Genomic DNA, 27,666 nt, shown 5'->3' with positions numbered 1-27,666 from the left:
GAGGTGGCATTGATTACACCAAAAAAAAAAATAGAGTATTTTACAAATAGAAAAAAAATGAGTTTTCCAAGTGTATGTATCATGGTAACACAGAATGAGTTGTTGGCTTTTTTAAAGTAGATTCTGCTATTGCTATGATCTCATTCCATGTTTATGGCTGAGATTTAGGTTATAATTTCAAGCTATATCTGATACAAATACAAGATTTTTTACTTTCAAGTTTTTAAAGGCCTGTGTTTGCATATGTTTACAAGGGGGAAAATCTTAGGTGTTTTGGTTCAATTGAAGGTAGGCTGGTAGGTTAAAGCAGTGCATAAATAAATTTAACTTTGCCACATTAAATGGCAAAGATGTGTCTTGTTGTTGTCTAAGAGTTGAATAAACTGGGTATAAACTTTACATATTGAGGAGACAGTAGCTATGCTTCCCCTTCAACCTCTAACATTTTTCCTACTTGAATTTAATCCAAACTTCAAAATTACTCATGTCTTTAATTGTGATGACTAAAGACCCCCTCCCCAACACACACACAGAAACACACACACGCGTGCACACACACATATGCACACACACACACAGGCACACACACACAATTTTAGTAAGTCATAGAATTTAATCCATTAAGTACAGCTAGGGAACTGAGATTTACAAAGTCAGGTAACTTGACCAGCCTACTCTGCCAGTCACTGGCTGTGACTTCATTTACAAAGGGAATAACAGTGGCAGCTACCTCATAGAGTTGACAGGAGGATGAAATGAGTTAATTACTTTCTATAAAATACTAACAGGGGTCTCTGACACATACATAGTTCTCAAAAAATGTGAGATACTATTATCTACATCTAGGAAGTAGCAGAGTTGATTCTGTCAAATTCATTCAGTAAATATTTGTTGAGCATCTGCTATGTGCTATATTCTAGGGAGATAGTTTTTGTTAAAAACTACCATGACTTATTACCTCCAGTTTAATTTCAAGAAAAATTCCCTCTTTGTAAATTGAAAAATAATGTGACCGAAGGTATGATGATCCATGGTCCGCCAGCATTTTTTTTTAAAGCCTTCAAAATAAGCATCATGTGTAAGTATTGTTTAGGCCAAGAATGTAGATAGTACAGTCTTCCTTCTGGTTGGCTCCACGTGGTACTGACGTGATGCTGGAGTGTACAGCAAGGGAGTGGTGTCTTTGCCACACCTGCCTGCCTTTGAGGAAGCTGTTGAATCTGCAACAGCGTGCTGCTTCTCAGCTTGGGAAGCAAAGTTTTTTTCAATTACTTTTTATAAAATTAAAGATTTTGTTTATATTTAGTAAATAAAGAATTTTACCTTTGAAGTGCAAAATAAAATGTTCAACTTGATACCGGTCAAACTTGTTAAAGCCAAAGAAGATTGAGAAGAGGAGGCTTTTCTACTAAAGCTGTGTGGAGTAGGGAAGTTCAGATAATATAAGGGATAAGAGCTGTGTTGGTTTTTTAAACGGATTCTAAATTGATATTTAAAATTTATATATTTAAATTAATATTTTATCATCTGAATGGTCATTGTTTCTGACAAAACAGGCTTGCAGAGGTGGGACCGCCATCTTCCCATTAGATTGACATTTCCGACTGTCTGATACTTCATGAGTGGTATTCGTAAGCTGTATTCAACATGAAACAGCAAAGTCAGGGCTCCGGTCATTGTTCTTTCACAATTCTCTGGGTTTGAGTCATTGCAGGACAGACCTCTGAACCAAGCACTGACAAGAATAGACGCACAATAGGAAAATAAAACAACCTGAGAGCTGAAGCAGAAAGCTCTCAGAACTCGAAAGTGTGTTCACATTTAGCTGTGTGACCTCGTGCCAGTCACCGTCCTGCGGGTCACCGGTTTCTCATATGCGTACAGGGAAGTTTCTAAGACCTCTTGCTGAAGTTAGGTCATCTTTGGTGTTTGATAACCACTGGGAGAAAGACAGGAGACGAAGCACATTAAGGGGACTGGGATTCGTGATTTATGTAATTATAGCAGCTTTGTTGTCTGCGGGAAGCAGTGGTGGATGAGTCAGCCTGGCATGTAGCTATTGGAGATCAGTGATGCTTTCTTGGTTCAAAAAACAAAGCCCAAAGGAAAAAACACCTTTCTACAACCCAGGATTAGGTGCCAGTGGTCAGAGTGATGCCAAGTTCTGGAAATAGCAGCCAGGGATCTTGCACGGAAGACAGTGTGGAGGGATGGTCGTCGTGAACAAGTTTTCCCAGCTGAACCTCTGATCGAGCTTTCCCCAGGGAAGGCACTCATTTGAGACACCGGGGTGGTCCAACATCATCCAGTACACAATGCACCCAAACATGTTGCTTGGGAATTCGCTGTCCCCAGTGACTGGGAGGAGGCAGGTGGTCTTTCGTACCTCCCTCTCCTGCCTGGCTTGCTTCTCTGAGGAGAGATGTGAAAGGGATGCTCCAGACGAATGCATGTTCTGTACTGTGAGCTTCAGCAGCAAGCCCCCTAGTGACTTGGCCTGGATAGCTTGAGCTTGTCTAAGGACAGGCAGATCTGAGCCACCTGTTCTTTCCCCCTTCCTGGGCCTTTGCCCAGACTCCTCCAATAGACAGAGATGCAAAGAAATCACTCCCCTTCCTCTCAGGCCTGGCCCAGACCTTGCTTGATTTGCTTATTCTGTGCTACCCCACAGTCCAGCTCAGCGTGTCACAGACTGATGTCCACAAGGTTGGAAGAGGTTGGGTTAGGGGTCAAGGTAGGCTCATTCTGAATCCCAGCTGTGCCACTTCCCGGCTGTGGAGCCTGGGGTAACTTACTTAGCACCGGCAGTAAATGTGGTAGAATTAATCATTATCATGCAGGTAGCCTCATTGTGTCGTCAGTATTTACATTTTATCCTTAAGCCATATGAAAATGTCTTTCCTTAGAGGAGAGACGGTGGAGATGGGGCAAGAAAACAGACATAGAATCATCCCTCTCCCTAGCCCTCAGCCCCTGAGAGGGTGTGATAAGCACTCCAGGCCAGTCTGACCTCGATCAGCAAGGATGCCCAAATCCTTACGCAGGCCTCGGGACAATCATTGTCAAACTTTGTAAGCAAAGTCTATTTAAAGACAAATCTTGGGAAATACTGTAATATGTGAAATGACTAAACGTAGGCTTTGTTTATAAAAATATGCTTAAGTTGGCCAGGTGCTGTGGCTCACACCTGTAGTCCCAGCACTTTGGGAGGCCGAGGTGGGTGAATCACCTGAGGCAGGAGTTTGAGACCAGCCCAGCCAACATGGTGAAACCCCGTCTCTACTAAAAATACAAAAATTTAGCCAGATGTGATGATGCGTTCCTGTAGTCCCAGCTACTTGGGAGGCTGAGACAGGATAATCACTTGAACCCGGGAGGTGGAGGTTGCAATAAGATTGTACCACTCCACTCTAGCCGGGGTGACAGAGTGAGACTCTGTCTCAAAAAAGAAAAGAAAAGGAAAAAAAAAAAAAAAATATATATATATATATATATATATATATTTGTGTGTGTGTGTGTGTGTGTGTGTGCGCGCGTGTGCTCTCAAGTTGAAATTCATAGTAAACCCAGTAAGACCAGTGAAGCAATTTTGATTAATACAGAAATTTGAAATTGAGCAAATAGATGACTAATAAGATCTTTTTGTTAGAACTTGCAGATAAGTAATTGCAAATAGTAATTAAAAAATAATTCTCCTTCCAATCAATGATATGGTTGGTTGAAGAGAAAAGCTGGATTTCTTACTATGCTAAAGCCGCCCAAAGTGTATTAACCAGCATGTATTTGTTCACATGTACAGATGGGAATGAATTTTTAAATTAGTGCATTTTTAAAAATCCGTATACATTTAAAAAGCAAAATGTGAAAATGTCTGAAATGCCTCAGTAGAATCCCAGAGTTTGACAGAAGCGTGCTTGAAACACGCTTGCTTAGATCTTACGGCACTCAAGTCTCAATTTGCTTTCCATTTCCTATTTGGTTGTGCCATGTGGGTGTTGGCTTACGGAGATTGATACCGTTTTTAGTACTAAAAGCTATTTGATGTAAGAACTGGTGAAATTTGAATAAGGTCAAGAGTCTGGGTGAGAGTATTGTATTAATGTCATTTTCTCGGTTTTGATATTGTACTGTCTTACATAAAATGTTACCGTTTGGGGAGTTGGTCAAAAGATACATGGGACTGTGTACTATTTTTGCAGTTTACTGTGAGGCTATAATTATTGTAGAATGAAAAGGTTTTTTAAAAAGTCATTTGCAAATAATTTTAACTATGAGGAGGCTGTGAAACTCAATTAATAGAGCAGTGTACACACCCACACTTATAAAGCGAATTTTTATTTAGCTTACCTTAAAAAGAGAAACCCTTTTCTTTCCTCACTACTGAGTTCTATAAACTCCACACTCATTCTGTCAGTACTGCGACATTATTGAAGTTTTAGGAAGGAAACACAGGCAGTGGCAGATCAAGGAGAAATCTCTTTAAGGAAATCTGTTTTAGCTGCTGCTTAATGACTCAAGAAGAAACTGGTGCAGAAGCACGAGTTGATGCTATAGTCATCTGATAGAGAAAAAGGTGCAGGAATGATGGAGCATGTGTTCCTGAAGCGTTTCTGTGCTTAAAACATTTAGTCATTAGAGCAAAGCAGTGTCAACATGCCATGTTACTATTATTATATGTCTTGGTGTCCAAATCAGAGCGCCTATAGCCCAGTGTGATAAGTGTTATTCCACAGGAAAAAAGATAAGAGGTTAAAAATAGTTTTAAAAGAGTAAACCTTTGATCCATTCGCTTGCCTTTGTATAAAGCAAAAATGGGTGTGACAGTAGTGAAATACGGTTCTCTGTTACCTTGAATTTTTATGACATGCTGTAAATGACTACCATGTACTTTGATAAGATTGATGAAGGTTTTGTTCTTTATCACTTGGAGAAGTGAAACAGAATTCCCTGAGCCAGATTATCTGTCTTCATTGCAATTGCCAAAAAATTCGCCATCCTTAACCTGCAAGAGTGATTGCCTTGTGAGTTTTGACTAGAATGGGTCAGCGGAGTTGATCACATCTGTCAGACACCTGTGAAGGTGAACAGTCTCAAAACAACTTCCTCAGTATATATTTTATTTTATTTTATTTATTTATTTATTTATTTTTGAGGCAGAGTTTCACTCTTGTTACCCAGGCTGGAGTGCAATGGCACGATCTCAGCTCACCACAACCTCCACCTCCTGGGTTCAGGCAATTCTCCTGCCTCAGCCTCCTGAGTAGCTGGGATTACAGGCACGCACCACCATGCCCAGCTAATTTTTTGTATTTTTAGTAGAGACGGGGTTTCACCATGTTGACCAGGATGGTCTCGATCTCTTGACCTTGTGATCCACCCGCCTCGGCCTCCCAAAGTGCTGGGATTACAGGCTTGAGCCACCGCACCCGGCCTCAGTATATATTTTAATGAGTGCTAACATAGTTCCATTTTTTGAAAAATTCATTAATTTGGGAACATAAAATATGAAGACCATAATGTTCTTTGCATTCAGCTGGGCTGTAGTTCTGGGCCAGTTGTAGAGACTGTCTTGGCTGACCCTTGACAAGGGACTGTGCTCTCAGCTTTATCATTCTGTCTGACCAGCTTTTCTGGCTTCTTCTCCAGGGTTATCAATGCTGGGAAGAGCACACACAATGAAGACCAAGCCAGCTGTGAAGTGCTCACAGTGAAGAAGAAGGCAGGGGCCATGACCTCAACCCCAAACAGGAACTCCTCCAAGAGACGGTCCTCCCTTCCCAATGGGGAAGGGCTGCAGCTGAAGGAGAACTCGGTAAGACCCTTCTTGATCCTTGGGTTTCAGGTGAGAGGAATGGCACACACTGTGGTCCCACTGGAAGACATTAGGGCTTCCCCTGAGTCTGGAATGGAAGTGAGAAAGCAGTGTCCCCTGAGTTAGTTGGGTGGCGGGCCTATTATTGGGGAATCACACATTCCAAGCTGGAGGTGACACATGTATGATGAGCTTGTGATTAGGTTTTTAACATAAAGTAAATGAAACACCCACACCGTATGTATCTAGCTCTTGTGGTAATCATTGACATATTCATACAATGTTTGATGGTTTCAAAGGAGCCACTTCTAGGTCTTTGTAAGGAAATAGTCTGAAAGCATCTCATGAGGGGTGGAAGTAACTCCAGCTGTTGTTTCAAGCCCTGGCGTGACTCGCCCTTTTCTCTTCCTTGCCTGCCCATGATAGTCACCCATTTGCAGCCTGTGCCTGACGTTCTTCCAAATTAATACCTATTCCAGTTGGCCCAAAACTCTTGCAGCCCATGGGGTGGCCTTGCAGACTGAACACTCTTGAAAAACCACAAAATATTTCTCCTATCTCCAGTTTCGGGAAAATAAAACAGACATTTCCTCAGAAACCTCTGAAGAAGCTCTCAGCAAAGGTCGAGGAGTCATCAACACTCTGTCTGCCAGGAGATGATTTGATTTATAGAGAGATGTTTCCTGGGAAAATCAGGAGACACAGAATGGACAGACCCAAATGTGACTATTCATTCTGATCATCTTGAGGACACTTTTGTGTAAAAATTTTCATAGGATTTTAAAAAATCTAGGAATCTATTCTTACTTTTAGCAATAGTGTCTCATTGCAACTATGCTCAGGGAATAATAATTATTATTTTGTTAGTACTAGTTTAATTTAGAGTTGACTTAGGGGACTTTATCAGTCATATGTGTTTTCTAGTTTGAAGGAAGGTCTTTTCCAAAGAGCCAGAGCTGAGGGCCCAGATGGACAGTGTAGAATGGTGATGGTTAGGTGCAGAGGCCCTGGAGTGAGGTGACTGTGCAGTCTACCACTTTAGCTACTTAATATTGGGATGGTTGTTCTTTGAGCCTAGTTTGCCGACTCTGCAAAGGAATAACAGCAGAGTACCCAATGGTAGAAGGAGGCTGATTGGAAATATGAACTCCAACAGTCCATGGAAAAATGTCGAGCAAGTGTCTTAATAAATCCGTAATAAGTGTTAGTGACTATTATCCTGAGGTCAGTCCCATTTCGGCTATTCTCTGTGACTGAACTTTATGTTTCTTCACTTGTGAACTGGAGATTACACAATTCTTTTCATACCTACTTGACAGGATTGGCTTGACGAGTGTTACTTTGGGAAGGGGCTCGGAAAGTGTGAGGTGTCCACAATCACGGGATATGAGCGCCGGTGACCTAGTGCTGCTGTTCCCCCTGCTGCTTTCCCCCTGCTGCTGGGGTTTAGTAAAGCCGTCTCTCTACAAATCAGTCCGTGTTGACATTTGGCCCAAGGCCAGTTGGTGATGGCATTTTTCCTTTTTACTAAGTTCCCTATAGAGATGGAGTCGGGGTGACATTTTAACTTCTTGCCCTTAAAAACAGTGAAACCAGTGCATAAGCACTTTGGGATGAAGCTTTGACCTTCTTCTGTGGTGGTTCCCAATCGTGGTGGGGTCCGTTTTCCAAGAGCGAGAAGCCAGCAGAGTGGAGAACCCTGGGGCTCCATTCCGGCTCCAGCCGCGGGAACTTCACTTCTGTCTTACCTATTAGGCTTCTTACTGAGTTTAAGACAAATTTGCCAATTTTAGGCATATAGTTCGGTATCATTAAGTATATTCACGTTTGTACAACCATCACCATCATCATCTCTAGAACTTTCTCAGGTTCTCAAACTGAAACTCTGTATTCATTCAACACGAACTCTCCCTTTTTCTCCCTTCATGCCCTGGTGACAGTCTGTTTCCTGTCTCCCTGAGTTGACCACTGCAGACACATCACATAAGTAGAATGATACCATATCTGCCTTTTTGTTCCTGGCTTATTTCACTTAGCATAACGTTCTCAAGGTTTTGCCCATGTTGTAATGTGAAACAGAATTTTTCTACCTTTCAGCTATTCTGAATAATGCCGTTCTGAACATAGGTGAACAAATACCTCTTTGAGTTCCTGCTTTCAATTCTTTGGGCTGTATGTATACCTAGAGGGAGGATTTGATGAATCTGTTTGATGATAATTCTGCCTGATTTTTTGAGGGACTGCCATAGTTTTCCACAGTGGCTGCACCATTTTACATTCCTACCAACAACGGAGAGAGGTTCCTGTTTCTCCACGTCTTCACCAGCCCTTGTTGTTTTCTGTTTTTTCATTAATACAGTAATCATTCTAATGGGTGTGAGGTAGTATTTCACTGTAGTTTCGGTTTGCATTTCCCAAATAATTAGTAATGCTGAGCATTTTTTCATTGTGTATTGGCCCTTTGTATATGTTCTTCAGAGAAATGTCTATTCAAGTCCTTTGCCCATTTTAAAAATTGGGTTGTCTGTTTTGTTGTTTTTTTGTTTGTGCTGCTTTGTAACAACTTGAAAACCATTACCTAGTGTGGAAGATAAATCACTGAGCACCTGCTGTGTACTGAGAAACTGGATGCTGGAGATTTGGCAGGGAATGAAACAGACAGAATCCCTTCTTAGAGGGAGTTTCCGTTCATAGAGACAATTAAAATATATAGTGTGCCAGACGATAGACACCATGGAGATGAAAAAACAAAGTGGAGAACCCAGAATATTGGAAATCTGAGGGGACCAGGGGTAGTTAAAGAAGGCATCGCTGAGAAGGTGATGTTTGGGCAAAGACCTGAAATTGTAGCTTTTGGAGGAAGAAGATTTTACCATTCTGGACAATTGCAAAGACCCTAAGGTGGGAGCCAGCCCTGTGTTCTCAGAGTTTAGGAAGGAAGTCTGTGTGGTTGGAGCGGAAATGTAGTAAAGCCTAGATTGCAGGAAATGTTGTCAGAAAAGTCATAGGAGTGGAGTGAACCAGTCTGGAAGGACATTGAAGGTCACCGTCAAGACTTTAGCTTCCACTTCTGTGATTTACTAGCAGAGAACACTGGACACTGGTTAGAAGAGGCCACTGATTTTTCCCATCTAGAAGGCATTCCCTTCGTGGTAAAACTCAATTATGGTAGCACTTAGGAAAGGATGGTGAGAGTACACCGCTTAGGGCAAGAAAACATCTGCAGAGACAGATAAAGCAGATTGTAACCTCCCCCATCCCCATGAATCTATTCCTTCACCCACCGACTGTATTGAACCCTGAGTCTGCACGCTGAGTTTTGGGGATAAGGAGACAAAACACGATATAGTTCCCATCCTCCTAGTGCAGAGTCCAAGGGGGAGAGTCATTGGCAGTCGTATTAAAATGAAGTGAGTTTTCAGAGCCAGATGAAAAAGCTCAGGTTGTAGAGAAGTCTGACAGATTGGTCACTGGCAATTTGGGGAACACCCAAGGAGAAGGGGATAAGCGAAGTTAGGAAAGACTTCCTTGGGAAATCGACATTTGAGCTGAGGTCCTGGAAGGTGAATAGGAGTGAACCAAGCAAATAAGAGAAATGAGGGTTTCTGAGAGAAGGAACATGTATAGGCAAAGACAGGTTGGCATAAGAGTACATGAGGCATGTCTTCCCGTGTTTTGGAAAATATGTGGCCTTTTGGAGGGTGGGCAAGACAGGAAGAGCAAGCAGGCATCACAAGGTCATCACACACCATAATAAGCTGGGATTTTAACCAAATGATTTTAGACAAGGGCACGATGACTCAAGACAGTGATGGCAGTGGGAAGGCTGACTTGGGAAGGCCAGGGGTCCAAACCTGGAGGCTGGGATGCTAGTGACGAGGCTCTTATAGAAATATGGGGGAGAAATGACAAGGGCTTAAAATAAGACACTGATCAGTGCAAGGGACAGGCTCAGAAGAGATTAAGTGAGAGATACAGTTGAAGTGACCAGATGACCAACCGCATGGAGCAGGGAGAAGATGAGGATGCCAGGCTTCAGCCACTAGGTTGTGGTCATTGAAAAGTGGACCACTGGGTGGTAAGGGGATGGGCAGAGATGATGACTTGAGTTTTGAGTATTCTGAGTCTACCTTTCCAGGTGGAAGTGTTTTGTAGGAAATTAGAAATAAAGGTTTGGAGCTCGTGAGCAAGCCTCAGGAGGCTTAGATTTAAGGAGTTACAAGATCTAAGATTATAGTTGAAGCCACAGATGTGGCTTAGGTCACACAGAAAGTATAAAAACGCATAATAGAAACCTGATGACGGTGGGGTTCTGGAAACTCCAAGAAGAGAGAGGTATTGTGAAGAGGAAAGGTATCTATGCCATGGGCCACAGAGTGATCGAGAAAGATAAGGATGGAAAAAGCAGACATACAATGTTATAAGCAAAAAATGGAACAACAGGATAAATAATGACATCACGATTTTATCTGCAAACAGAGTTGACAGGCGTGAAGTTTGGCACGCCGAAAATGCATGAACTCCCTCTGGAATACATCTGCTTAATTTCTCCCTCGTTTCTTGACCTCTTTTGTCCCTGTAAATTTAGTAAAGTCAGAATATGTGTTTTCAAAAGACTTCTTTCATGTATAATATACCTTCACCTTCCTTGGAGATTAAAGAAAACCTAAAAGTTTTAATAAAATAACATGAAATTTACAATGAAAAAGCTACAGGATTTTTTTATTTGTTAGGAACATCAGTGATGTACAGAGGATTTCAGTACAAGTGTGACTTTATGTTTGATGACAAAGCTTACATTGAGTGGCAGTATGGTAGCTGGGTAGCAATGAGACAATAAGACGACCTTTTCTTTTTCTTTTTTTTTTTTTTGCCTGAGCTCAGGAGTTGGTGACCAGCCTCAGGATTTCGCAACATGGTGAAACCTCGTCTCTACTAAAATAGAAAAAAAAAAAAAAAGCCCGGCATGGTGGTAGGCACCTGTAGCCTACTTGGGAGGCTGAGGCAGGAGAATTGCTTGAATCTGGGAGGTGACATTGCAGTGAGCTGAGATCACTTGCCAGTACACTCCAGCCTGGGTGGAGCAATGCTCCATCTCAAAAAAAAAAGCAACATTTTGAGATATTTGATGAAGCGGGTATGTACTATGGTAGAGAATGATGTTCTCAGTGACCAGTGAAGGTGGAACTCTTCCTGTGCCTGGATCATTTTTGATTAACTTAGTGTGAACAGCTATAAGCTCACAGTCTGGCAGACAGCAAATAGGTACTCGGTGGTAATGTGTAAGCCTCTTACATGCCTAACCTCTGAGTACTGATTTGGCGACATAGGATGGGTGGCCAGGAAGAAAGGAAATCTAAAATTCTAGCACTTCCAAGACACTTTCATAAGACTGTCTCTTAGGAAAGCTGGTGTAAGCTTGTTGAGGACAATACCTTATTCTCGGTGGCCTCCTGACTCCCACAGAAGGCTTTTTAATTCACCAGCTCAAGATTTGAGAACATGAATCAGCATTGCTAGGTCTTCTTTCTTTTGACTTGGAAGGTTATAAAGAGTCTTTATTTATCATACTGATTGCCAGCCCAGGTGAAAACACAGCTTTTCCAAGAGTTTTTGCTTTTTAGTTCTCAAATATTGAGTCATTCCAGGAATGAGATGAGGAGGGTACCAGGTGACTTCTCTGTAGAAAGAGAAAGAGATCACTCTTAAAGGTATGTCATAATCTAGTATTCAGATAAGAAGTACGTGTACTTACATAAGTTGCTTGGGTGGGAAATATTTAGGGTATTGCGGCCATAACCAGGACATGTTTTTTTACCCACATCTGACTCCCTATTTAGAACAGACTGTTTTTGGCTTGAGACTGGACTTCTGAACACATGCATTCCAAGTCTGCTTCCTTAGGAGCACCCTTGTGTTGTTTAATTTAGTCAAAACACATCAAAGTGTGCGGTTTCAGTATCTGCTAGTTCAGTGTCTAATTACAATAACAGGAGATGGCTGTGTCAGCATCTCGGCCAAGACCATCAGCAGGGGAGAGGAAAGCTGATTATCTTTCTCAGCAGAGGATGGGGCAGCACTGTGGGAACTCTAAGCAAATAGGATCAAAATGGGGCGGGAAGAGCCAAGAGGAAAATGAGACAGGGACTATTTCAACTTTCTGTACTGAGATTTTGCCATTCTATTCTTCTGGGGTTTTTTTTGTTTGTTTGTTTTTTAGAACTCTTTCACCCCCAAAACATGAAATGAAGGTTGCTTCTGGCTCTACAACAGCAGGCTTTTGGAATATTCGGCCCTCCTCAGGCAGTTGGCTCCCTGCAATGACGTCAGCTGTCACAATGCAATAGGAGCCGTCTTTCATTCACGTCATTTTATTATACTAAGATTGTGTTCTTTGTTCTGCACATGTGAAGAAAATAAGAACTTATTTTCTTCTCTTCTTAGGTTTTTTTCGAGCCAGAGTCTCACTCTGTCACCCAGGCCGGAGTGCAGTGGCATAATCTGAGCTCATTACAGCCTTCACCTCCCAGGTTCAAACAGTTCACCTGCCTCTGCCCCCCGAGTAGCTGGGACAACAGTCACACGCCACCATGCCCAACTAATTTTGTATTTTTAGTAAAGACAGGCTTTTACCATGTTGGCCAGGCCAGTCTTGAACTTCTGACCTCAAGTGATCTACCTGCCCTGGCCTCCCAAAGTGCTGGGATTATAGGCATGAACCACCACGCCTGGCCAGATTTTTTAAAGCAGGAATGCACTGGTTTCTTTCAAAACTGTTATCTTTTAGTTCTAGGGACATAGAACTCTTGCCAGTGATTAAGATGGGTGCTTTTACAACCAGGAATTGAAGAGGCTGCTGTCAGCTAGAGTACCTTTAAAGGTTCCTTCCTGGCTGGGTGCGGTGGCTCAAGCCTGTAATCCCAGCACTTTGGGAGGCCGAGGCGGGTGGATCACGAGGTCAAGAGATCGAGACCATCCTGGTCAATATGGTGAAACCCCGTCTCTATTAAAACTACAAAAAATTAGCTGGGCATGGTGGCGTGTGCCTGTAGTCCCAGCTACTCAGGAGGCTGAGGCAGGAGANGTGCCTGTAGTCCCAGCTACTCAGGAGGCTGAGGCAGGAGAATTGCCTGAACCCAGGAGGCGGAGGTTGCGGTGAGCCGAGATCGCGCCATTGCACTCCAGCCTGGGTAAGAAGAGCGAAACTCCGTCTCCAAAAAAAAAAAAAAAGGTTCCTTCTTGGGGGGTGTTGGGTTACTCTGAAGACCAGTTTGGACCAAGATGTACATAGTAGCTGAGAACACAACATGGTTCCACTATAGTTTCCCACTGTGGCAAAATGTAAGGTGCAAGGAAAATAAATCATGTTGAGATGGGAATTTCTTCTTGCTTCACTTATAATCTGACTTCCCACAGCTTTAAGTGGGAAGAACATTGTCAAGGGCAATAAACTTTATTTTCTTCTTTCATTTCTTCTTTAAAAAAGAAAACATAAATAACACTCAGCACTTGTGTACCAGACACTGATTTTAATGCCTTGCCAATACTCATTTAACCTCATATAGGCTGAATGTCCCGTATCCAAAATGCTTGACACCAGAAGTGTTTCGGATTTCAGGTTTTTTCAGATTTTGGAATATTGCATATCCATAATGAGGTATCTTGGGAATGAGATCCAAGTTTAAACACAAAATTCATTAATGTTTTGTATACAACTTATATACATAGCCTGAAGGTAGTTTTAGTTTTCCTTGGGGTAGCTAAATAAACCAGATGTAACGTGCCTGTGTTTCTACTGTGACCCACTGAGATCAGGGGTAGAATTCTCCACTTGAGATGTCATGTCCACTTGTGATGTCATGTCCGCTTGTGATGTCATGTCCTCTTGTGATGTCATGTCCGCTTGCGATGTCAGTGCTCAAAAGTTTTAGATGTCAGAGCACAGATGCCAGACTTTTGGATTAGGAGTGCTCAAACTGTAATATATACATAAATATGTATTAGTATTGCCTTTTTTAACTGATGAGGAAACTGAGGCACAGAGCTAGAAAGTGTAGATCTTGCTTCAACCCAGGTAGTCTGGCCTCAGCATCTAGACTCATACCATGCTGCTTCTGTATCCATTAGCAGTTGAGACATGTAGCAGGAAAATCTCTTTGGCAAAGTCAGACATAAAGGAAGAATAACTCCTAATGTTGATATGTATAATTTCAATAAATTTTGATACTAAATATCTTCTCATTTTCATTATGATTTCTGTTTTGATACAGGAGTGAGTTAGCAGTGTCCCCTGTCAACTCAGAAACCATAGTAGCTCTTACTGAGATGAAAAACAGCGCTAAAATGAAATTATCTTCTCCTTGTAGTCCATTTTCTTGCTGAATTACAGGAAGACCATTATTTGCATAAGCCGTGGGGGAAAAAAAGCCTTCTGAATGGACAAGCATGAATACCTGAGTTTGAATCCCATCTCTGCCCCTTACTAGATGTGTTATCTTGTGCAAGTGAGTTGGCTTCTCCATACCTCAATTTTCTCATCTGTAAGTTGGTGAAAATAGGTGCTGTTTCATAGGCTTAGTAGAGCTAAGTGAGTTAAAATATGAAAAGTTCTTAGAATAGGGCCCGGCATGGGGTAAGTGCGCCATAAATATGATCTATTGTTGTTGTTTCTAATACTGGATTTGCAGCTGCATTTCAGTGTTATCTCACAGTACTTACGTTTTTTTTCCATAAACTAATTTAGGGAGAAATTGTTGATGTGTAAACTAATAGTTTAAGAATATTCCCCAGTTGATTCTAGAATAAATCACAATGCAGTTTAGCCAAAACTGTTAGAAACTTTGTACTTCCTTTTATAAGTTAATATTTTAAGACATGTTGAAATTGCCATTTAAAAATAAAGCCAAACTGGCCGGGCGCGGTGGCTCAAGCCTGTAATCCCAGCACTTTGGGAGGCCAAGGCGGGTGGATCACGAGGTCAAGAGATCGAGACCATCCTGGTCAACATGGTGAAACCCCGTCTCTACTGAAAATACAAAAAAAAAAATTAGCTGGGCATGGTGGTGCGTGCCTGTAATCCCAGCTACTCAGGAGGCTGAGGCAGGAGAATTGCCTGAACCCAGGAGGCGGAGGTTGCGGTGAGCCGAGATCGCGCCATTGCATTCCAGCCTGGGTAACAAGAGCGAAACTCCGTCTCAAAAAAAAATAAATAAATAAAATAAAATAAAATAAAGCCAAACTTACTAAACCTATCTTATATCTTACTGCCTCATTTTATTGGAGGAATTGAACCAAAGTAACCTGCAATTCATATTGTCCTATCCTGAGAAGAAAGCAGCATAATCATTAAAGTATATGAAATTAAGGGATTTTCTTTTCCTCCACTGGAAAGCAGAGTATCTGAACAATTTAGTCAAAAAGAGAGGTATGGTGAAAAGCAAACTACACTGGAGGATCATGGCTCCATGTGGACAGCAACGGAACATGGGCCCTAGGAAGGTCTTTCATGAAGTCACTCAAATGTTCTCTCATGTCTGCCTCTTCATTGGCTTATTCTTCTCCCTTTCACTGTGGTGCTGTGAGGATCAGATGAAAAACTGGGCATTGAAAGCCCTGTGGATGGAATGCCTGTAACAGATACTCTGGACTGTGTATTATCATCTTCACTGTGATTCCTGGAAAACTGGCCAGAAACTTTGTGGAAATCAAACCATATAGTCACATATATAGTGGGGAATCAGAAGAATATGGCAACTCTGTTTCCCCAAGGGGAAGTGATCAATCCCTTTTCTTTGGCAGTGGGAGAGGAGGGGTGGAAAGTGCATTCTTTGCTCATACAAGGTGTTTTGTAAAATCAAACCTGAGATGTCACTCAAAGTGGGATTTCTATATCTGCAATCAGCCTTTCATGCTGTTGATACGGCCCCTCCACCGGTTATATAAATACCTGAATAGTTAGGGTAGCAAAAGGAAGAAGAATATTAAATAAGCTAAGGACTTGTGAACACTACCAGGAGGATACCACTTTTCCCCTTCAGACAACTATTTCCAGATTAACAGTCTCCAAATCATAAGTTAAAAACGGGGTTTTTTGGCAGGGTGCCATGGCTCGTGCCTGTAATTCCACAGCTTTGGGAGACCAAGGCAGGAGGGTCACTTGAGGCCAGGAGTTTGAGACCCAGCCCGGACAACATAGCAAGACCCTCTCTACAAAAAATTTTAAAATGAGCCAGATGTGGTGGCTCATGCCTGTAGTCCTAGCTTCTTGGGGGGGCCAAGGCGGGAGGATAGCTTGAGGCAAGGAGTTCAAGACTAGCCTGGGCAAAATAGGGAGACCTCATCTCTACAAAAATAAAATAAAATTAAATAAATAAATTAGCCAGGTGTGATGATGGACCCATGGTCCCAGCTACTCAGGAGGCTGAGGTGGGAGGATGGCTTGAACCCAGGAGTTTGAGGCTGCAGTGAATTATGATCATGCCACTGCACTTCAGCTTGGGTGACAGAGTAAGACCTTGTCTTAAAAAAAAAAAAAAAGAAAAAGCAATGCACCCCCAGTGTGTTTGTTATTGATGATTTATTGATATATAACCATACTACTTTATATCCATCTAGTATATAATTATTTTAAAATTATAAAGATACATTTAAAATGTTTAAAATGTTTAATAATTTAAAGCAATAAAGATGAAAAGGCAATGTTTTAAAATAACAACAACTAACAGTGATACAGTGTTAATTGTATGCCAGGCATTGATTTAAGTGTTTTTCACACAGTAACTCATTTACTGTCTTGCTGAGAGCAAAGACCTCATGCTATCATTAGCTAATGTCTCAAGGCAAAATTCATCATTAACACTAGCGAGTATAATTCCACATTTCAACTGTCCCCTTGAGCATTTCGGAGTGCTAGATATGATGACGATGATTGTCAGATAACGACTGGATTGTCATTCCTGGGAATACCAAGTGCCTGCTCTGACATGTTCTTATTTGCTCATGTTTTCTATCTGCAGTTTCTTTGCAGAATTTTTTTACACTTGATCTTAGCCAAAAGGCCGAGAAGCAATGTCTTTGCAGAATTTTTTTAACCTGCCGTCTACTCTGTGAGGAATAATTTTAGTTTAAAATTTAGTAGTACAATCACCACTTGGGGGAACAGGTCCCCCGCAGTGGGTTGCCATATACCAAAAGTAGCAGGCACGGGAGAGCACCGGAGTCCCAGGCGCGCCGAGGATCGGCTGACCTACCACGCGAGGGCGCCAGTGTCATCTCCGTGAAAACTAGGAAAGCATTTCTAACGCGTCTCTGACACGCTGAGCGATTGCTTTTCAGTTCCCCCTCACATTCGTGTGCTTGGTGTGGCGAGCACTCCTCTCGGGGAAGAGGATGAAGAGGTTTGCGAACCTCTGGAGCGCTGTGCAGTGAGTAAAAGCAGGCAAAGCCGTCATTTCCTTAAGCTGGAACAAATGCGTCACACCCCACTCCTTCCTTGGCTTTGTGTATTTCCTGCCCTACACCTGTGGTTCCCCAGGAACCGCCTGAGGTTATGTCTAGAATCTCTCCTCCTCCGTTGGCTCTCCGTAAGAGGGGATGGGTACCTCAAACCACCCAGATGGCTGACGCCGGCTGTTTTAGTCTGTGGATTCCCGGGAGTTCAGGTGCACGTGGTGTGGCTCCTGTGTGAATAGGGCTAAAATTTAAGCTGCTGATTCTTCACGTCCTTGGCTGGCCCTGTGATCAGTACACCTGAAGCTGAGTGGGCACCACCTGCTCGTATCTGAAATGACATCAGCTCCTTGTTTAGTAGATAAGATTTCTGTTTGGAGCAATCTTAGACTTGTTGAGAGACCCAAGGAGTCTTTCCCAGTTAGAACTCATTAAGTTCTGGCATACTAGTTTTTTTTTTTTTGAAAAATGGGAAAAAGAAAATAAAATTATTAAAAAGCAGTTTGCTTTACAAGAAGAGGGTGTAATAGTGAGCCTACTGTAGAGAAAACCTAAAAGAGAAACTGAATTTTTAAGCTCTTCTTCACCTTCTGGAATCTTCCTTCATCAGGCTGCATATGTATTCCCGAATAGTGGTAGGTAGGCATTTGTGTGTTATAAATTGCATATAAGACTGATTCTTTGTAAATGAAATAATTTAGAGTGCACCTGGAAGACTGCCTCAGAGTTACTGCTTTGCGAGTCATAAGTGATTTCTGCCAAATTCAATGGTATGGTAAGTCAGGAAAGGGCTTGATACTGTTTTTCTTAAAATAGAGTACACGTTTAACTCATGTTTATTTGGAGCAAAAATAAGGTTAAGCATTTGTGAAAATGAATATGAATAATTTTGAAGCGTAATTATGTCAAGAGTTAAGTCACTGTCATTGTAAAGGGTCTGATTTGCATCCTGTGCTTGTTGCCCCATCAACATTTTCTGATACTTCCAGAAGAGTAGTGCAGAGCCATTGCCGAAACATTTTAGCAATCAAGTTATGTATGCAGTTACTACTAGTAAGGGACAAACAAATTAAAACAACGCAAGCAACACTGAAGTGCAAAGGCCACAGGGTAACAGAAGCCAAGGAGATTAATTACACAAAGTTGTGTGATACTGGGAAGGTGGAAAGATCCCTTAACTTGGAGTCTGAAGAATTAGGTTCAAATCCTATCTCTGCCACATACCAGTAGAGTCACTTAAACTATCTGTACCCCAGTTTCACTGTTGGCAAAATGAGGTGACGCCCATCAGATACGAGCTAGGGGGATTAAACATGGGTGCCTGATGTTGTATTAGTCTCTTCTCATGCTGCTAATAAAGACATACCAGAGACTGGGTAATTTATAAAGGAAAGAGGTTTAATTGACTCACAGTTCAGCATGGCTGGGGAGGCCTCAGGAAACTTACAATCATGGTGGAGGGGGATGCAAACACATCCTCCTTCACTTGGCAGCAGGAAGGAGAAGTGCAGAGCAAAGGGAAGGGAAAGCCCCTAATAAAACCATCAGATCTCACTATCACGAGAACAGCATGGAGGTAAGCACCCCCATGATTCAGTTACCTCCCACAGGGTCCCTCCCACAACATGTGGGGATTATGATAACTACAGTTCAAGATGAGATTTGGGTAGGGACACAGGCAAACAATATCAGATGTCCTTTGAACTAAGATTTCCTGTGGGGGAAATAACTTTAAAAAGGTGAACAGAAGCAACAGGAGTTGCAGAGTAGAGCAAGATGAGTACCCCATTTGGCAGAATTGAAGGTCAGGAGCACAGATGTGCAGCTTAGTCTCCCCACCTGCTCAGTGTCCCCCCAGGCTGTTTAATAGCATAAGTAATTACCATTACTTCTCATGTTTTTACCTCTCCGATGTGCTGAACACAGTGCTATACTATTTATTATTTTTAAAATATACCATACAGTTAACTTTTTGGTAGACAGTTTTATTAATTTTAACACATGCATAACACATCATCACTGCTGCAACCAGGATTCAGAGCAGTTTCATCACCACCGAGAACTCCTTCGTGCTATCCCTTCATAGCCATACCCCTTCCTGCATGCCCCCCAGACCCCATGGTAAGCTGCACATTTAATACATGTTATCCACTTGCATGATACCATACACTTTGTTTTTCTAACACTCATCGCACTTGTAATTACCTGATCATATTCTAGATTGTTAGCTTCAAGAGCTTGGAAACCATGACATTTTCATTTCCTGCTATAGGCACATAGGAAAGGAGACTCCAAGACATGTGTCATTACATGAAGCAGTCTTACTGTCTGTGCCTCCATCTTACCTTGTCCTTTATCTTCTTCTTCTAATAAGGAAGTGGAGTTGAGAGAAGTTAAGTAACTTCCCCAAGGTCACATAGTAATACATTCCAGAACCCAGATTTATCTTGATACAAAGCATGTGGTCTTTCTCTCTTAAGGCATATCATGGCAGATAGAATTTGTTTTAATTCATTTGAAAATGTGTAAGTCAATACCCAGCATTGTGTTAAATAATGTATAAGCTGAAATCTTGTTTATTGACCATATAAATGGAAAATCTTATGCTCAGAGTTAATACTATCTGAGGAGATGTTCCTCCTTCACCAAAGGTATGAGGGGTGGACGTGTCCTAGCTCAGAAGAAATCGGATCGAGAGAGAGAGGGAGAGAGGGAGTTTCATACTGGTTACGTAGGACCACAAGGCTCAGCAAATCAAGTACAGCCAGAGATGGCAATGTCTCTTTAGTTTCTTTGGATCCCCTTTGAGATTCCCAGGGTCCTAGATCCAGGCTTCTTATTTGCTTGGCACACTTGGCCTCAGGGAGCTGAAAGGACGCAGTCCTGGATAAATAAAGCAAGATCAAGTCATCCCCAATCCTGGAGTAGGTTAGGGTTATGATATTCTGTTGGTTTTACTGATGTGAAGTGTCTTCTATGAAGTCCTTATTAGCCGAGCTGCTATATTGCTTTGAAAAAATAAAAAGCATTCTCTCCTTTTCTTTCTTTGTATATTTAGTAAGTATTTATTGAACATCTATTCTGGACCAGGCACTCACTGGGAAAACCAGAGCCAGTGAGAGACACATAAGTCTCCGTGAGCAGCGCTGATGCATACTGGTACAGAAAATGGGATGGCCAGGGACTGAGGTGGTCCAAGCAGACTTGATGGGATAGGTCATGCTTCCATCCAAAACTGAAGGATTCTCCAAGCAGAGAGACAGGGATCAGTATTTCAGGCAGAAGAAAAACATGATGGTCATAGTTCCAGAGGTCACTGAGAGTTAGAAGAGAGGAAATGAGAGAAGTTCAGGGCCGCTGAAAGAAGCAAGAGATGTGCTGAAGAGTGACTAGTAACTACAGCATTCAGTGTCTGTAAGACCTGTCAGCTTCTAAGAGAAAGACAATGGTATTTTAAGTGCAGTAGTGAGTCACTGAAGATTCTAAGCAGTGAAGCAATACATGTATATTTGCAGTGAAATCACGGGTTTCAGACGCTTTAAAAGCATCATGCCACTTCTGATTCCCCAGGCCTTTCTCTTGGATTCACAGTTGCATCACCCAGGCTGCTTAGCCCCCTAATGTTGGTGAAGACCCCTCACTATTCATGTGACATGAAGGAGACATTCATTCCTTCGTGTTCCCAGATCTGACTTTATGCATCAAACCATCCTGCTTACCTTACAGCAGTTGATGGCATCATTTTGAGGAGAACTGGGTAGGAAAGAAAGAGGAGCATCCTCATATCCTTTTTAAAATGAGTGTACAGGCTGGGCACGGTGGCTCACATTTATAATCCCAGCACTTTGGGAGGCCAAGGTGAGTGGATCGCTTGAAGCCAGGAGTTCGAGACCAGACTGGCCAACATGGTGAAACCCTATCCCTACTAAAAGTACAAAAATCAGCCTGGCGTGGTGGTGCATGCCTACAGTCCCAGCTACTTAGGAGGGTGAGGTGGGATAATCACTTGAGCCCGGGAGGCAGGGGCTGCAGTGAGCTGAGATCGCGCCACTGCACTACGGCCTGGGTGACAGACCCTGTCTCAAAAAAATAAAATAAGTGTGTAGCAAAACCTGTTCGATCATGCCACCTTCGAATATAAATTTTTATTCTCTGTAATATTTTGGCCACATTTCAAACACGATATAGCCCTTTCTGGCCTCATATTGTTCTTTGAAACACCTCTGGCAGTCCTTCATGAGCCTTTTAAACTCTAGTGCTACTTTCTTGCCACACAGCTTTCGTGGCACCCCTGGGGGCAGAGGCATTTCATCTCACGAGTACCCCCAAGGTGGTAAATTGAGGCTTCTTAGACTGCCCTGCCAGACTGGTATCTCACCCTAGTCCTCAAGGCCACTGTCCTGATAGTGCTCAGGGTACAGTGGGAGCTTCTGGAAGAAGATGATGTTGAAGCTGAGTACTCAAAGCCAGGCAGGAGTTACGTAAAGGAGGTGGTGATGGTTCGTGGTTTGTGATGAGCTACATGTTCTGTAGTTGGGTGTGGGTGGGACTGGAGTAAGGGCTAGAATGTGAGGAGCTCACCAGAGATTCAAACAGAGATTGCAAACTGGAGGCTGACGGACAGGAGCCAGCCCACAGAGCAGGCTGTTAGACTCACAAGAGAAAATGACCAAATGTTGTGTTTTAGGAAAAATCACTCTGGTTGCAGCTCAGGTTGTAGAGTAGAAAAATGGCCGATGGCACTAAATTAAGGCAACCTTTCCCTCCTGGGACGGGGTAGGAGTGGTCACCTTAGCATAGAGGCTGAGGGCTGAAAGCATGGACTCTGGTCCCCACCGCATAACTGAATAGGTGGTGACCTAGAGCAAGGGTTGTACTCTCTGTCTGTCATTTTCCTGCGGTATAAAATGCAGACAATTAGCACACCTCTCACAGAGGACTGGAGTAAGGATTAAATGAGGTCATATTTGTAAAGCATTGAGAGTATTGCCTGCTATATAAGGTTCATTACATGGTGGGATGGGTGGCCAGACGTGGTGGCTCATGCCTGTAATCCCAGCACTTTTGGAGGCCAAGGCAGGAGGACAGCTTGAGCCCAGGAGTTCATTAGCCTGGCAACATAGCAAAACCTCATCTCTATGAAAAATACAAAAAATCAGCTGGATGTGGTGGTGCATGCCTGGAACGGCAGCCGCTCGAGAGGCCGATGCTGGAGGATCGCTGGAGCCTGGCAGGTTGAGGCTTCAGTAAGTCGTGATTGTGCCAATGCGCTCCAGGCTGGGTGGCAGAGCAAGACCCTGTCTCAAAAAATAAATCGATGATGGGAAGGTATTTGTGGTCCTGTAACTGGATGTGTTTCTCTGACCTTAGGGTCTCTCACACCTTTAACGGCTGAGCTGAACTCTTACGCGCGTAGCAGAGCCACACTGTGGTGGTATTTACCGGAATAGTCCCTCACTTTACATCCCCCTAGCGTAGGAGGACATTGAAGACTTAAAAATCTCATGATGAACTTGGTTTTATCTAGTTCAGGGGATTAAAAAACAGTAGCAAATCATGGCGTGAAAATGTTGAGCAAAAGGGACAGCCAGCGAGTGGCCCAACACCTGTCCTGCCTCCCTAACGGGGTTCTGCCTCCACTCAGCCGATTGGTGCTGAAGACAGATTCAAATCCAGATCTTCTCATCTGTAATCATTGTTCTTTCTGCTTGCCTATGAGTTAGCGCTCTTACTGTTTATGCCTCTGTCTTTTGATGCCTTTCATTGTTCATGTGTGTTTCTTATGGCCTGAATATGACTGTTTTTCAGAGCAGGATTTACCTCCTGCCTAGCATCCTCATTTTCACCCTCACTTCCCTTCTAATCCTCACAGAATAGCTTGAATGATCTTTTAAAAACATAAATTGATTTTGTCATTCTCATTTCAGTGAATGGTTTTTTGTTGTTGTTGTTGTTGTTGTTTTTTGTTACTCTTAAGCTAAAGCCAGGATCCTTCATGTGTCCTGTAAAAAATGAGTGGTCCAGCTGCTGCCTCTCTCTCCACCGTCCCCTTGCTCCTCCCTCTCCCATTCAACCACACAGTGTGGTTTAGTCTGTGCTCGGGCGTCAGGCACCATTCTACCGCAGGGGCGTTGCACCTGCTGTTGCTACTGCTTGGCATTCTCTCCCCTCCCCTCCTGATCTCATGAACTTCCATGCATCCCTCAGCCTAGTCCTCATGTCCTCCGGAAGCCTTCTCCAATGTGTCCTGTCCCTCTGTAGCCTGGCCGTGTGGTACTAAGAATTTCTTTTTGTCCTCTCTGTGATCAGACTTGTGATTTTTTTTTTTTTGAGATGGGATGTTTATGTGTGTGATTATTTGATCAGTATGTTAGTATGTTCTCTCCCTTCTATAAAGAAATACCTGAAACTGGGTAATTTATGAAGAGCAGGTTTAATTGGCTCACTGGTCCACAGGCTATACAGGAAGCATAGCAAGGGAGGCTTTAGGGAAACGTTCAGTCATGGTGGAAGGGGAAGGGGAAAAAGGCACTTCTTACAAGGAAGAGAGTGAAGGGGGAGGCTACACAGTTTTAAACAACCAGATCTCGTGAGAACTCACTGTCACAAGAACAGCAAGGGGAAATTCACCCCTAAGATGTAGTCCCCTCCCACCACGCCCCTCCTCCAACATTGGGGATCACAATTCGACCTGAGATTTGTTGGGGAGGGGACACAAATCCAAACCATATCAATCACTGTCTGTCTTCCCCACTGCACTGTTAAGATCAGGCCATGTCTGATACTTCCTTCAGCCAATCTTCATTTGATCTGTAGTGTTTTTCAAGTCCACTGTTTTCTTGATTCTTTTTTGTGGATGATCTATTCTGTAAGATCAGGAACAAAATAATCTTGCTACTTCTTGAGATCACGTTTGGAGGTTCCAAGAGGGAAGTCGAGCTACTTGTATACCCTTGATTGAAGAATGATCCTCCTTTATTGGGGAATATCATCCTCATCAACGAAGTGCTCAGCTTCAGGAAGAAAGCATGTGAAGCACTGAAAAAGGAATGAGATCTCTGTCTAGTTAGCAATCTGCCAAATCAACCCTGGTGATCAGTAAGTTGACAGATGTTCAGTCAGATTGCTTTCACATGCCAATCTTTCTTTTTTTGAATTTGTTTATTATACTTTAAGTTCTGGGGTACATGTGCACATCGTGCAGGTTTGTTACATAGGTATACACATCCCCTGGTGGTGGTTTTCTGCATGCATTGCCTGTCATCTACATGAGGTATTTCTCCTAATGCTATCCCTCTCAAATCCCCCCACCCCCTGCTATTCCTCCCCTAACCCACCACAACCCCAGGCCCCAGTGTGTGATGTTCCCCTCCCTGTGTCCATGTATTCTCACAATTCAATACCCACTTATCATTGAGAACATACGGTGTTTGGTTTTCTGTTCTTGTGTCAGTTTGCTGAGAATGATGGTTTCCAGATTCATATATGTCCCTGCAAAGGGCACTAACTCATGCTTTTTATATGGCTGCATAGTATTCCATGGTGTATATGTGCCACATTTTCTTTATCCAGTCTATCATTGATGGGCATTTGGGTTGGTTCCAAGTCTTTGNACGGGGTTTCACCATGTTGACCAGGATGGTCTCGATCTCTTGACCTCGTGATCCACCCGCCTCGGCCTCCCAAAGTGCTGGGATTACAGGCTTGAGCCACCGCGCCCGGCCCAGCCAGTCTTTTATCTCTGCTGCCTACTGTGGAGCCTGTTGCATAGAAAGTGCTCAAATCACCTATTGGTTGAATTAAAAATCAGTGATTTTATTCTCAGCACCTAGCACACAATTGAATGGAAATCAAGTTTAAAAGAGCACAGAGTAATGGCTCATGTCACCATACCTACTCACTGTCTTCTAGCATTAAGAATTTTACTTAATGATTTCAGCTTTAAAAAAAAGCCTTAAATATTTATTGCTGTGGGGTGGATAAGCCTACTAGTCAGAGGTAATTGTTAAATGCATACCTTACCCCTTTGTCCATCCATTTCTGAAAATAGAGATCCCAAATATTTATTTTTCTTAGTGTTTTATATTCTACCCCTCTAGTTACGTTTTTTTCAAATGTAATGATTTATTTTTCCCAGCTTTATTGAGGTATGATTGACAAAAATCATGTATTTAAGGTGTGCATGGTTTGATCTATGTGTACATTGTGAAATGACCACCACAATCAAGTTAATACATCCATTCCCTTACATAGTTACCAGTTTTTGTGTGTCTGTGGTGAGGACACTTAAAATTTACTCTCTTAGGTACTGTCAAGTACAGTGTTACTAACTGTAGTCACCATGCTATACATTAGATCCCCAGAACTTACTCATTTTATAACTGAAGCTTTGTACCCTTTGACCATTACCTCCCCGTTTTCCTTAACCCCAGCCCCTGGCAACCACCATTCAACTCTCTGCTTCCACGAGTTTGACTATTTTTTAGATTCCACATATAAGTGAGATCAAATGGTATTTGTCTTTCTGTGTCTGGCCTATTTCATTTAATGCCCTCCAGGCTCATTCATGTTGCTGCAAATGGCAGGATTTCCTTCTTTTTATGGCTGAATGATATCTTACTGTATATAGACAGTATACACATCTTCTTTACCATTCATCTGATGCTGAGGTGGTTTCAGTGTCTTGGCTGTTGTGAATCATGCTGCAGTGAACATGGGGCTATAGAGACTGATTTCATTTCCTTTTGTTACATAACCAGCAGTAAAATTGCTTCATATGATGGTTCTATTTTTAATTTTTTGAGGAACCTCCATACTGTTTTCTGTCATGGCTGTGCTAATTTACATTCCCGCCAACAGTGTAGAAGTTTCCTTTTTCTCCATGCCCTCACTAACACTTGCCTCCTTTCTTAAATAATAGTGATCCTAACAGGTATGAGGTGCTATCTCGCTGTGGTTTTGATTTGCATTTTTCTGATGATTGATTTTTTAGCACTCTTTCATATACCTGTTAGCCACTTGCATGTCTTAATTTGAGAAATGTCTATTCAGATCCTTTGTCCATTTTTTAATCAAAAAGAAAAGCAAACATTAGCAAGTTTAATACATTGTGTTAGAAGTTAACCAAAATGAAGCATTAAAAAAAATGAAAGCATCCTTAATGAGCTCTGGGACAACCTCTAGGGACCACTACATGTGTAATTAGATTCTTGCAAGGAGAAAAGAGAAGGATACCAAAAAAAATTTTTTTAAGAAATAATGGGTAAAATTTTTCTAAATTGGATGAAATAACTATGTCCACAGATCGAGAAAGACAAACTCCAAGCATATAAAACATGAAGAAAATGACACTAAGGCACATCATGCTCAAATTGCTCAAAGCCAGGATAAACGAAACTTTATTTTCTTAGATAGTCTTTCTGTCGCCTCAGGCTGGAATGCAGTGGCACGATCTTGGCCTCTTGCAACCTCCTCCTCCTGGATTCAAGGAATTATCCCACCTCAACCTCTGAGTAGCTGGGATTACAGGCTTGAGCCACTGTGCCCAGCTGTTTTCTTATACAACCTTTAGGCCTTTTCTTTTTTCTTGCCTATCTAGAACCCTCCAATACAGTGTTGAATAGAAGGAGTGAGAGCGTAAATTTTTGCACTTTGCCCAATGTTACGGGAAAGCATTCAGTATTTCATCATGAAATACGGTATGAATTATAGGTTTTCCCTAGATGCCCCTTATCTGGTTGGGGAAGGTCCTTAATTTCAGTTCACTGAGTTTTATGAAAGGTATAGATGTTGAGCGTCTTTTCACAAACCTGCTGGCCATTTATTTTATGTCATCTTTGCAGAAATGTCTCTTCAAGCCCTTTGCCCATTTTTTAATCGACTTGCTTGTTTTGTTTTGTTTGCAGTGGAATTTTAGGAGTTTCTTGTTTATGTTGAAAATTAACCCCTTATGACACACATGCTTTGCAACTGTTTTCTCTCCTGCCATAGGCTACCTACCTCTTGCTTTTGTGGATGACTTCCTTGGCTGTGCAGAAACATTATAGTTTAATGTAGTCCCACTTGTTTCTTTTTGCTTTGTTGCCTGTGCTTTGGGTATCATGTCTAAATAATCATTGCTAAGACCAATATCAAGGAGGTTTTTTTCGCCCATATTTTTTTCTGGGAGTTTTATGATTTCAGGCCTTACATCGAAGTCTTTAGGCCATGTCAAGTTGGTTTCTGTACATGATGTAAGAAGAGGGCCCAATTCCATTCTTTTGCATGAGGATATTCTCTTTTCCTAATACCATTTACTGAAGAGACTCTTCTTTCCCTAGTGTGTGTTCTTGGTACCCTTGTCAAAGATTAGTGGAAAACATATGGGTTTATTTCTGAGCTCTCTATCAGCCATATCATAATTGAGC

At 42.3% G+C, this 27,666-nt stretch overlaps 1 protein-coding gene across 1 annotated transcript in view; it reads left to right on the top strand.

Moving 5' to 3' along the window:
- Window positions 1-27,666, top strand: part of PPM1H (protein phosphatase, Mg2+/Mn2+ dependent 1H) — a 298,650-nt gene that overhangs the window by 97,074 nt on the left and 173,910 nt on the right. The window contains exon 2 of the mRNA XM_017510193.2: window positions 5,647-5,812. Coding sequence (XP_017365682.1) covers window positions 5,647-5,812 — 166 coding nt within the window. The remainder of the gene's footprint in view (window positions 1-5,646; window positions 5,813-27,666) is intronic.

The sequence above is a fragment of the Cebus imitator genome, unplaced genomic scaffold (genome assembly GCF_001604975.1).
Source record: "Cebus imitator isolate Cc_AM_T3 unplaced genomic scaffold, Cebus_imitator-1.0 Scaffold433, whole genome shotgun sequence".
In the NCBI taxonomy this organism is placed as follows: domain Eukaryota; kingdom Metazoa; phylum Chordata; class Mammalia; order Primates; family Cebidae; genus Cebus; species Cebus imitator.
This window is presented reverse-complemented; position numbering and strand designations above follow the sequence as displayed.